The 10,359-nt window shown below is 25.4% G+C and overlaps 2 protein-coding genes across 2 annotated transcripts; one reads left to right on the forward strand and one right to left on the reverse strand.

The window, feature by feature from the left end:
* The first annotated feature begins 534 nt into the window (after positions 1 to 534).
* LOC128955842 (uncharacterized) lies at positions 535 to 3,153 on the forward strand. Its single transcript, XM_054301519.1, has 6 exons — positions 535 to 694; positions 781 to 1,182; positions 1,453 to 1,515; positions 1,591 to 1,943; positions 2,033 to 3,047; positions 3,140 to 3,153. Exons 1-6 carry the CDS (start codon positions 535 to 537, stop codon positions 3,151 to 3,153), a joined length of 2,007 nt encoding a protein of 668 aa, XP_054157494.1.
* Positions 3,154 to 3,271: 118 nt separating this feature from the next.
* LOC128955843 (beta-1,3-galactosyltransferase 5-like) lies at positions 3,272 to 9,972 on the reverse strand. The gene is made up of 4 exons (XM_054301520.1): positions 9,836 to 9,972; positions 5,288 to 5,766; positions 3,611 to 4,002; positions 3,272 to 3,280 (listed from the first exon to the last, which is right to left on the reverse strand). The coding sequence occupies exons 1-4, from the start codon at positions 9,970 to 9,972 to the stop codon at positions 3,272 to 3,274; spliced, it is 1,017 nt and encodes a 338-aa protein (XP_054157495.1).
* Between the last annotated feature and the right edge of the window lie 387 nt (positions 9,973 to 10,359).

Raw genomic sequence — 10,359 nt, forward strand, 5'->3', positions numbered from 1 at the left:
GCTATGCATTTGGTTACCATTTAAAAAAAATATTTTAAGACAAATAAAAAACAAAATAAATAGTGATTATTTTTTTACTTTTGTATACTAAATTAACTATTATTGTAACAATAATTGTTAGTTTATATTAATAAAATTATAGTTTGAGATAATTGCTAGGATAACAGAGAGAGAGAGAGAGGGGGAGAGAGAGAGAGAAAGTTTAAGCAAATATTAACAAATTATAGATAATTCTAAAAAAATCAATTTTTATTATTATAATACTCCCAATTTATATAAAGATATACTGTTATTAATTTATATTGTATAATAATAATGTTAATTCATATTTTACTCATTATATGTTTTGTTATTTAAGAATTTTGAAGAAATAAAAATTTTTTATTAATATTTTTTTTACATTTAAACTATATTTAAAAATTATTTATTTTTGTTGATTTGTTAGCTTACTATACATTTAAAAATTACTATTTTAACATAATTGAAATAAAAGTTAATGTGAATATTATTAATAAAATAGTAATAATAATAATAATGAAAATTAAATGTCTAAAATTGCGATATTTAGTACCGATATTAATATTTTTGACAACATTTAATATTTTAATTGTAATCTATGTTCACATAACACCCAAGTTTTATGCGTCAAACAAAAATAAGGCTATTGTTAAGCCATTAAATAACATTACATACAGTAATTAGTTTATTTAAATTATTAATTTTCATAAATAATTAATATAATAATAATAAAATAATAATTTTTCTTTAATTAATTAATAGATTGGATTCATATAAAAGCCATACAAGAGAAACATAGTCAACCATATTTGGTGAACACCTCCCGGTGCCAAATAGTCCGGTGGCCGACATTTGATGCACAGGTTTGGCCATTGTATCAAAATTATACCGGTTTTGGTCTCAATTGTCGACACGATATTCAAGAATGGCTGTCCATCGAACGGGTCAACTATACCGGCGTTTTAGTCCAGTTTATTCCGTCTGTGTTGGAGCCGTCGGGTGCGACAGTCAAATGTTGGGCCAATTCATTAAAACGGCGCACTTATGACGACACGTTTGTCGACTATATGTCACCAGACATTGCCGTTCAAGTCAATCAAATTACTTATTTCAACCAAACAACAGACGTGCGAATCACGTGCAACGTATTTACTCGTACAACACGTGTGTAATGACCAAAATAGTATATATAATATATAGTTTTAAAAAATAATGTTTATATATAAATTATATACCTGTATATGAAAATGTAAAACATATATTTTCATAATATCTTTTTTTTACTTACTTTTTATACTTTCATGCAGTTTAGTGAGATAATAATTTTTTTAAAAATCAACAAAACATTTAAAAGCAAAGTATTAATATGATATAAAATTATTATCAATTATATAAATAAATTAATTAATTTTTGTTTTTATTATAATTTAACAGATAAAAAGTTCAAAAAAATTGTGTCACTAATACCGGCTAAGATACCGAAACCCCAGAAAACAAGTATTTAGACAAATATTTTATATATTTATTTTGAATGTTTGAGAAAAAAAGATAAATAAATAATCTGTAATTTAGGTTTAAAATCTTTTTTTGATCAATTGATCCGAAAGCCTCCGACACTGGTAAAAGAGGTATTGCATAATAGACCAGTCAGTGATGCTAATGGACAACCAGATATAGACACACTGCCAAACATATTGTTTGTGGGCATTGACTCCATATCACGGGTCAACTTTGATAGACATTTCCCGTTGACCACCGAATTGTTAGATAAATATAATTTTCATACATTGTATGGTTATAATAAAGTAGCTGACAATACGTTTCCCAATTTGGTAGCCCTGTTGACCGGTTATTATTTAGCCGATCTATGGGACGACTCAATTGCTAACTGGGTTTATCTAAACTATTTTCCATTTATTTGGAAAGTATGTAAACATTTATTTTTTGGTAAAAATTTTATTATTAATTTTTTTCTCTGTAATTATTTTTCTATATATTAATATTCATATATAAGGACTTCAAAAATAAGGGTTTCCGTACGATGCTTATGGAGGACGCGCCAGATATGGCTGCTTTCAATATGTTTAAGATAGGCTTTTCCAAACAGCCTACCGATTATTATCTGAGACCGTTTAGCAGTGCAATAGAGGAAGATATCAAATACTACTGTTATCTGGATAAGCCTGAAACGGAAGTCTACTTTGACTATGTCTACGATTTTGTTTCGGCTATGACTGAGAGACAACAGAAATACATTGCCTTTACATTTATGGCTCGCCTAACGCACGAAGAGGTCAATAATGCCGGTTTAGTTGACCCCTTGATATCTGCATTGTTTAACAAACTGTTTGCCGACAACAGGCAGCTCATGAATGATACAGTTGTGATATTTTTCTCAGATCACGGCATCCGATTTGGTCCGATTAGGGCCACACTGTCGGGAAAGTTTGAAGAAAGGATGCCATTCATGAACCTGTATTTGCCCGATAGATATCGGAGCAACAATAGTAATGTGACTATCAATCAGAACCGGTTGACTACACCGTTTGATATTCACGCAACACTCAGGCATATAGTGTTAGGCCGACCAGACACTGATCTGAGATATGGCCGATCATTGCTGGAGGAGATACCTGAGCTGAGATCTTGTCAGTCGATACCAATTGATCGGCACTGGTGTTCGTGTCAGACCAGTCAACCAATTGCGGGAAATTTGTCTTTAGTCAAACCAATGGCTGAATTTATAGTCAACAGTATTAACAAGTTATTAGTCGATGAAAACTATGGCAACAAATGTGCAGAACTTTGGTTAAACACAACAGTCTCTGCATATGAACAACATTTTGACGACAAAGTCAGTATCGGTGCAAACATTGAGACACTAGCTATCAGACAGTTTAGTTTGACAATTGTAGTCAATCCAAGTCAGGCATTACTGGAGGCGACCATCAGTTTGAATCAAAATAGCAAACAAATGTCACTGAATGGCGAAGTGTCGCGAATTAAYAAATATGTCAATCAATCCGATTGTATTGATAGCCATCGACTACAGAAATATTGTTTTTGTAAAAATTTAGTTCAAAAATAATTAAATCAATTTATTTTAATTAAATTTTATTAGTTATTAGTAATTAAATTAAGATCTTATTAGACTATAGTACTAATATTATAATATTAATAAACATTTATATATTGAATAATTTGTAAATAATTTTTTTTATTATATTATTTTTTCACATTTTACTGAAATAAATTAGTTTTTCTAGACATGAATGATAACATAATTATAATTACTAAAATTATAAATATTTTATTTTGTAAATTGCATTTAAAAATTGAATTATTTTATTAGAATATTATTTATATATACAGTATATGATAATAATCATAATAATAAAAATAAAATAAAACTTTTATCTAGAGTATTATAATTTTTTATTGAATTAATTAATAATTATTTTAAAATTTTATACCATAATATTTTATTTGATATAAAATATAATATAATAATAATAATTATTATAATTATAACTAAAATTATGATAATTACTTTAATAAAATTTAAATAATTAGTGAGACTAAAAGTTAATACAAATTCGTGACAATTATTCAGTGATTTTGTCTGGATATGAGACCACCAGTCAGTAATCTGATTATCGGTACACTCAAAGACAATGGGATAGCCATAGTAGACACAGACATCTGAACATTGGTTGGTCCAATAGATCAGTGGGCTGTGAAAGCGCCCGATGCCAGCTGTTTGGGCTAATATACCTGTAATAAAAATATCTTCGTGATCCAGTATAGGACCAGTATATATGTCTAACTGGTGTTCCAGTCTATCAGTGCAGTCCTTCATCAGATATCCGCTACCAGTTGTATACTCGGGATAATAGTCGCCACTGATGTACTCGTAAGGCTGATAGTGTCGATGGTATGGATCGCGATTGATCCGAGACTTATACATTAAATACCCATTAATTCCTGTTTAAAATAATAATAACAGAAAAATTTAATCAATTAAATTCATATTTTGTAATTTTTCTTATTGCTATTTATTTTTTTATACTGTATATATCAGTGATGATAAAGTGTTAATATATTAAAATTTATAAAATTAGATTATACAAATAAACTAGTACATATTACATGAATATATATGAGTTTATTATACTCACTATACTTTACTATACTTAATATAAATTTAAAAAATCATAATTGTTAAGTTAATTATATTATATAATGTATGTATCACAAAGTTATTATGATAACACTTAATTCGCATCATTGGTATATACAGTCATAATATTAGCTAACTATACAGATAAAACTGTTAATATCTCTAAAACCTTTTAACAAATTTTTATGTTATTTGTTTTAAGTAAAAACAAATAACATAAAAATTGGTTAAAAGGTTTTAGAGATATTAACAGTTTTATCTGTATAGTTAGTTAATATTATGACTGTATATAATATTTACTAATAGACAGTATAATGTTTAATAGTTATCAATTATTGTAATTAAATTTTCTGACTCATAATTATTATATATGTCAATACTAGTAAGGGTCTGTTCACAGAAATCTAGACCCCTTCCCTCCCCTATGTGCGCAATTGTTTGCATGTAGTCATTATAAAAATTACCTTCACATGTCCATAACCACTAAAAAATAAAATATCTAAATGCAAACGTTCTTTAAGATCACTACCACCCCTCCCCTCATTCGCAAAAGTTTGCTTTAGTCGATCCCCTCCCCTCAAGTGCGAACGTGATATGTGAATCACCCCTAATATATTTTTAATCTAATAAAACTATAAATACTATAACTTTACTTATATTTTATAAATATTATATACTGAATGATTTAATTCTATTTTTTTATTAAACATAAAATTAAAAATATTTATTTAGTAAATTACAATTTCCCCAATTATTTAGATTTAATAATTGTACACTAATTATAAATACTGTATTATTATTAGTGATAAATTAATTTTAAAAAATTATATCAATATTTTTAAATAAATCTAATAACTAATAATTAGTATTAGTTTCTTACATCTAATAATTAATTTGTGGCATTTAAAAAATGTATAGAAATTAACTATATATTACAATACAATAGTCTGGACATTCCTGAGCCTGACTATTGATAATACCCGGTGCAACAAAATGCCACAAAAACAACTTATACACAATAGTAGGAATTGTTAGCTAAAATGAATCATATTGTAACTACTTGTATACAATATTTATTTTTTAAATTACCTTGTTTAAATTGATGTAAATTATTTAATAATAGCCTAACATTGATAATAGAGTCGTCGTCTACTTTAAGTATGTGTCGGCGCGCCGTCGGTGGACACCATTTATTAGCCCATCTAATCAATGCAATAGTTTTTAGTGTACCATTGAAATAGTGGTCGAAAAATGGAAACTGTAGTAAATCTCGGTATCGGTCGGCTTCGGCAGCCAATTGCTGATTGACCAGAGTTTGGTCACTCAATCCTAACACAAAATATACACAAACACCCAATTGTTTCGCCGTCTCAGCCCATGTATGGCGTATTGTTTGGCGCTTATCATAATACAAACCACTGGCTACCGCTGCCGCATGTATAAATATTACTACCGGTTGTCGACACTGCCGACAGCTCCGGGCGGTCAGGTTTGTTGTCGGTGTTGTATATTTGGTTAATTCAATTTCACTTTGGCTATTGATAATCTTGCGCTCATTTATGTTATATCTGGGTTTTGATATCAAAATATTGATCAATAATATAATATTAATTATTAAAACAATTGATAATACAAGTAATAAATTTTTAATAAATTTTTGTTTATTTCTACTAATAATTATCATAATAGCTTTTTTAATAAATAAATAATACAACAATAATTATATAATTTTTTCACTTTATTTGGCATTAGTAGTATTATTAATACTATATAATAATATTAATAATATAGTAATATTAATAGTAATAGTTGCAAATAATTAATTATACAGTTATATTTTTTAATGTGACAAAATAGTAGCACATAATTATTATTGTTATTATTTAATTGTTTTAATTTATATAATTTTTGTTGTTGTTGTATATTAAAATGAAATTAATATTTTTAAATATTTTATTAAATAATTGTTGTTTTGTTATTTCAATGTAGAGTAAATATTATGATAAAACAAATAATAGGTAATATTTTAGATAATTTTATATTAGGTTTATAGTAGTAGTAGTATTAGTACATTGATTATTATCATCAGTTGCCAAGTAGTAAATATTTTATCTTTTTTCAAATATATATTTGTTTAGTTAGTAATAATGATAATTATTGACAATAGATTGGTTTAGTTAAGGTTAATGTTATACTAAATCAATAAAAACAACTTTTATTATAAAAATTATTACTTTTTTGAAAATAATTTAAATTTTAATCAATTAATTAATATTGTCAATTAAATTATAGTTGTGTCCACTTTTTATTATTACCACTAAAAGCTATCATTGGCTACATATTCAGGCACTGCTGTAATAGTCATTTCAACCGCTAGATAATGATTAAAGAAAAGTTTGATAATCAAGACTGAAATCAATTGGAAATCAAGTCTTAAGTGATTTTAATGAAAAAAATCAGTCTTAAGATATCTGCTATCACTAAGTGTCACAATTTTTTTTTGAAAACAATAGATTTGTGGCAATCATACCATCGATACGTGAATGTCGATCGACACTCTGATACACAACTAATTAGTCAAAAAATCAATGGATTATTGAATTCATTTTGAAATGCAATTTGAATGTCGAGTCAACTGAAATGTCTAASAAAAAGATAATTTAATTAAAAAAAACAAAAACTTTCGCTATTTTTCAACTTATTTCGAATTTTTATCGAAAGAAACCCTTAGATCGATGCTATGGCCATAAAATTGTCATCAATTAAGTAATTGAATCACACAAATGATAGTAATTTTTATAAATAAAATTCAATACATTACATATTTTTTAGACAATTTAGATTTTTTTATTGACATTATAAATAAACAKTGTTTTATTGTAATTAAAATAATTTCTGATATCTTTGTAAAATTATTTGTATAGAATTAAAAGCCATTGTTTGAAATTACAAACATTTTTCTATTTTACAATAATTCCAATAAGTGAGACCTAATCTAATTTAACTAATCTAAAAATTAATGAAAATAATAAATAAATAAATTGAAAATGCTATACAATTTTGGTGTCACTAAAATTCAATTATTAATAATTGAACTGCAAAATTGATTATTTAATATAAATAAATAAAATATTTATCAATTTAAGGTTATAATATTATGTATTATATATACCAGAGGTATCAGAGAATATAATAATAAAATTGTTGTAATTTTTCTTTAATTCACTTCAATAGTCAAATAGATATATGTTTTGATACCTAATTAGTGGATTCATTTAATGCTAAAACACTTCAATACAATTAACTCATTGATATTATTTCTATAACTATTTATCACAACTAATAAACATAATTTTCTAAGTGGTTTCTAAATTCATATGATTGCTTAAAAAAATTAAAWTTTTCCAAAATTGTCTTAAAATCATTTTAACAACACTACCTGTTATTGAGTCAACACATAATGACTGCGCAAACTTTACAAATACTTTTAGATAACCTTTGGATAGAACAACCCAGAGTTCAAACCCACAAYATATCAATAAACATATTAATAGTTATTTAGATAAATAAACAAATGTTTAAATATTATAATAGAAAACATTGAGAATTGAAAATAAGAATATAACTAAAAATATTAAATTATTTAATAATCATAACTATTAAATATCATAAATATAAATAATATGTAAGATATGCACCATTTTTTATTTTATAAAAGTTGCATAATTACCATTAGCCGGTTACCGATTTAAATTATTTTTTACATTTAACTTGTTTAATTTCAAATATTTTTTAAATAGTATCAGTTATTCTATGTACAATTCAATAAAAGTGCTAAAATTGTTCATCAATGTTCACTCCATACCTAGCACATACCAAGGCTTTTAACACTGTAATACTAGTCTGTATCAACTTAACTAATCCAAACAAATGGACAAAAATAAAAATAAAAAACTTGATTTATTAATAAATAGTTAAGTTGATACAGACTAGTATTACAGTGTTAAAAAACAAATCCATTCAATTACATCTGATTTTTAATTTATTATTTTGTGGTTAATTTTGTTTTTTATGTTTAACTTTGTTTTGAATTTGAACTGTTTCTTCACCTTTAAATATCATATTAATTAATTAAAAATAAATATTAATTAGTAAAAAATCTAATGATATAATTAAAAAACATTAGTAAAGCGAGTGGCGTTATATGTATAAAGTTGCTTGCAAAAATATATTATTAATTATTAAACAAAAAACTATTTGAATAATTTTAGTCGTAATTTTGAAGTTAGAAAAAACTGTAACTTTTATTGAAATAATATAATTTAAAAGGTAATACAAAATTCAATGAAATTAAGTTTAAACAAAGTATAGTAATGTGTGTGTGTATAGAGAGTGACTGTCCTAATGGTCAGTCAGTATCCTATTTTTATACTCATGTTTGGGTAAGTGTCCGCACAAGCGGCTGCTTTGACATACATTAAGGTTAGGATTATAATCCTTTTAAATAAATTGTGATAGAATGGCGGGCGCCTCCAGAGAAATATAATAAAAATATCTTTATTGTGTATATTTAAATAAGTTATACTGTATTATTTGCTATACTGTATCTTATGTTATCCTATGTTAATTATATATGTAATTATCAAATATGATTATCTTAAATAACTGATTTATGTTATATTTATTTATCGATTTTTATAATTATTATAATTAAGAATATTGTGTTAATTAATTATGTAAAGTTAAATATTAGTTATTATTATTATAAATTATAAATGTTATTTAATTATTGTTAAATACTCACACATGTTATACTTACGATTTATCGATACCMTTACATTATATTATAAATAAAATTGAACTTGTGGGCCTACGGGCCTGCACTTGAACACAAATAAAGTCTACTATTGATATGTACAACAGCCTWGGTGTATTAACAGGGAAGGTAGTCCGTATTTGCGGAGACCCCTAGAGATCCGATAAAGGCTTCCGAAAGACTATAAGCATTGACCAGTGGCTAGTGAGCCCCGAGAGGGTCACCCAATGATTACGTGACACCCGTAAAGTGTCCTATAAGCTATCCCTTTCATAAATTACGCGCTTTACCTTTGCAGTGATATCCATTATTTTTTATATTCACGGTATCCGGTTATTCGATTATATATTCGGTTATACCAACCCATAATACCATTCCCGTTACAAAATCATAAAATCATATTTTGACTAAAATAATCATAAAATAAAAGTAAATTCATATTTATATTTATTAAACAAAATATATYTGTTTAATTAACAATGTATATCAAAATATGTACTGTATATTTATATGATAATATAAATTATATACTAAGAAAATACATGAAATAAGTTTATATTTAATATATAGAAATTAACATAAAAATAGGTTATATTTAAAGTTATATTTAAGACAATAAAATCAATTAGAAATATTAAAATAAAATGTTCAATAAAACTATAAATAAATAACAATATTTCGGGTATACTTTATATATGTATTTAACAAAAATAGACAAAATGTTGATAAAAAACATTAGAAAAACAAAAATTTTATTGTCTCAAAATTGTATGTCCAATTGGTGGTTGATATTTATTGATTAATTGAACTTTTCAACAAACTTATCCTGAACATACTTAAACCGAGATTTATAATTAGTTATTTTATCAAACTCTTTAAACCAGACAATAAATATTTGTTTGTATTTAGGATAATAACCACTTTTAACATTAACAAAWTTAACATTATATTCACTCATTTTATAAAATAATTATATAATTTATTTGATAAAATCTATTGACATTAGTCTCACAAATCAAACAATTAATACAATTGACTATTAATTCATATTTCAATAATTTTATTGATACGACTTCTATACCCGATTTTGGCGAAAATTGATGCTTATATTGAGTGAACACTTGATATATGTCTAACACGTGTTTCCTAAGACTCCCTTTTCATAAGTTTTGTTATTTGTTAGTTAATATGCTTTTTGTCAATTTGTTTGGATATATAGATCAGAAACACACTTTACATATGTATAGAAATGCTTTTAACATACAGTATATAAACATTTAATAACATATTCTGTATACACACACATTACTTGCATTTTAAATACAACTTTAAAATCATTTAACAA

This window comes from Oppia nitens, unplaced genomic scaffold, assembly GCF_028296485.1.
Source record: "Oppia nitens isolate AA-2021 unplaced genomic scaffold, nextdenovo-longstitch-racon4-pilon3 scaffold2_pilon_pilon_pilon, whole genome shotgun sequence".
Taxonomy (NCBI): Eukaryota; Metazoa; Arthropoda; class Arachnida; order Sarcoptiformes; family Oppiidae; genus Oppia; species Oppia nitens.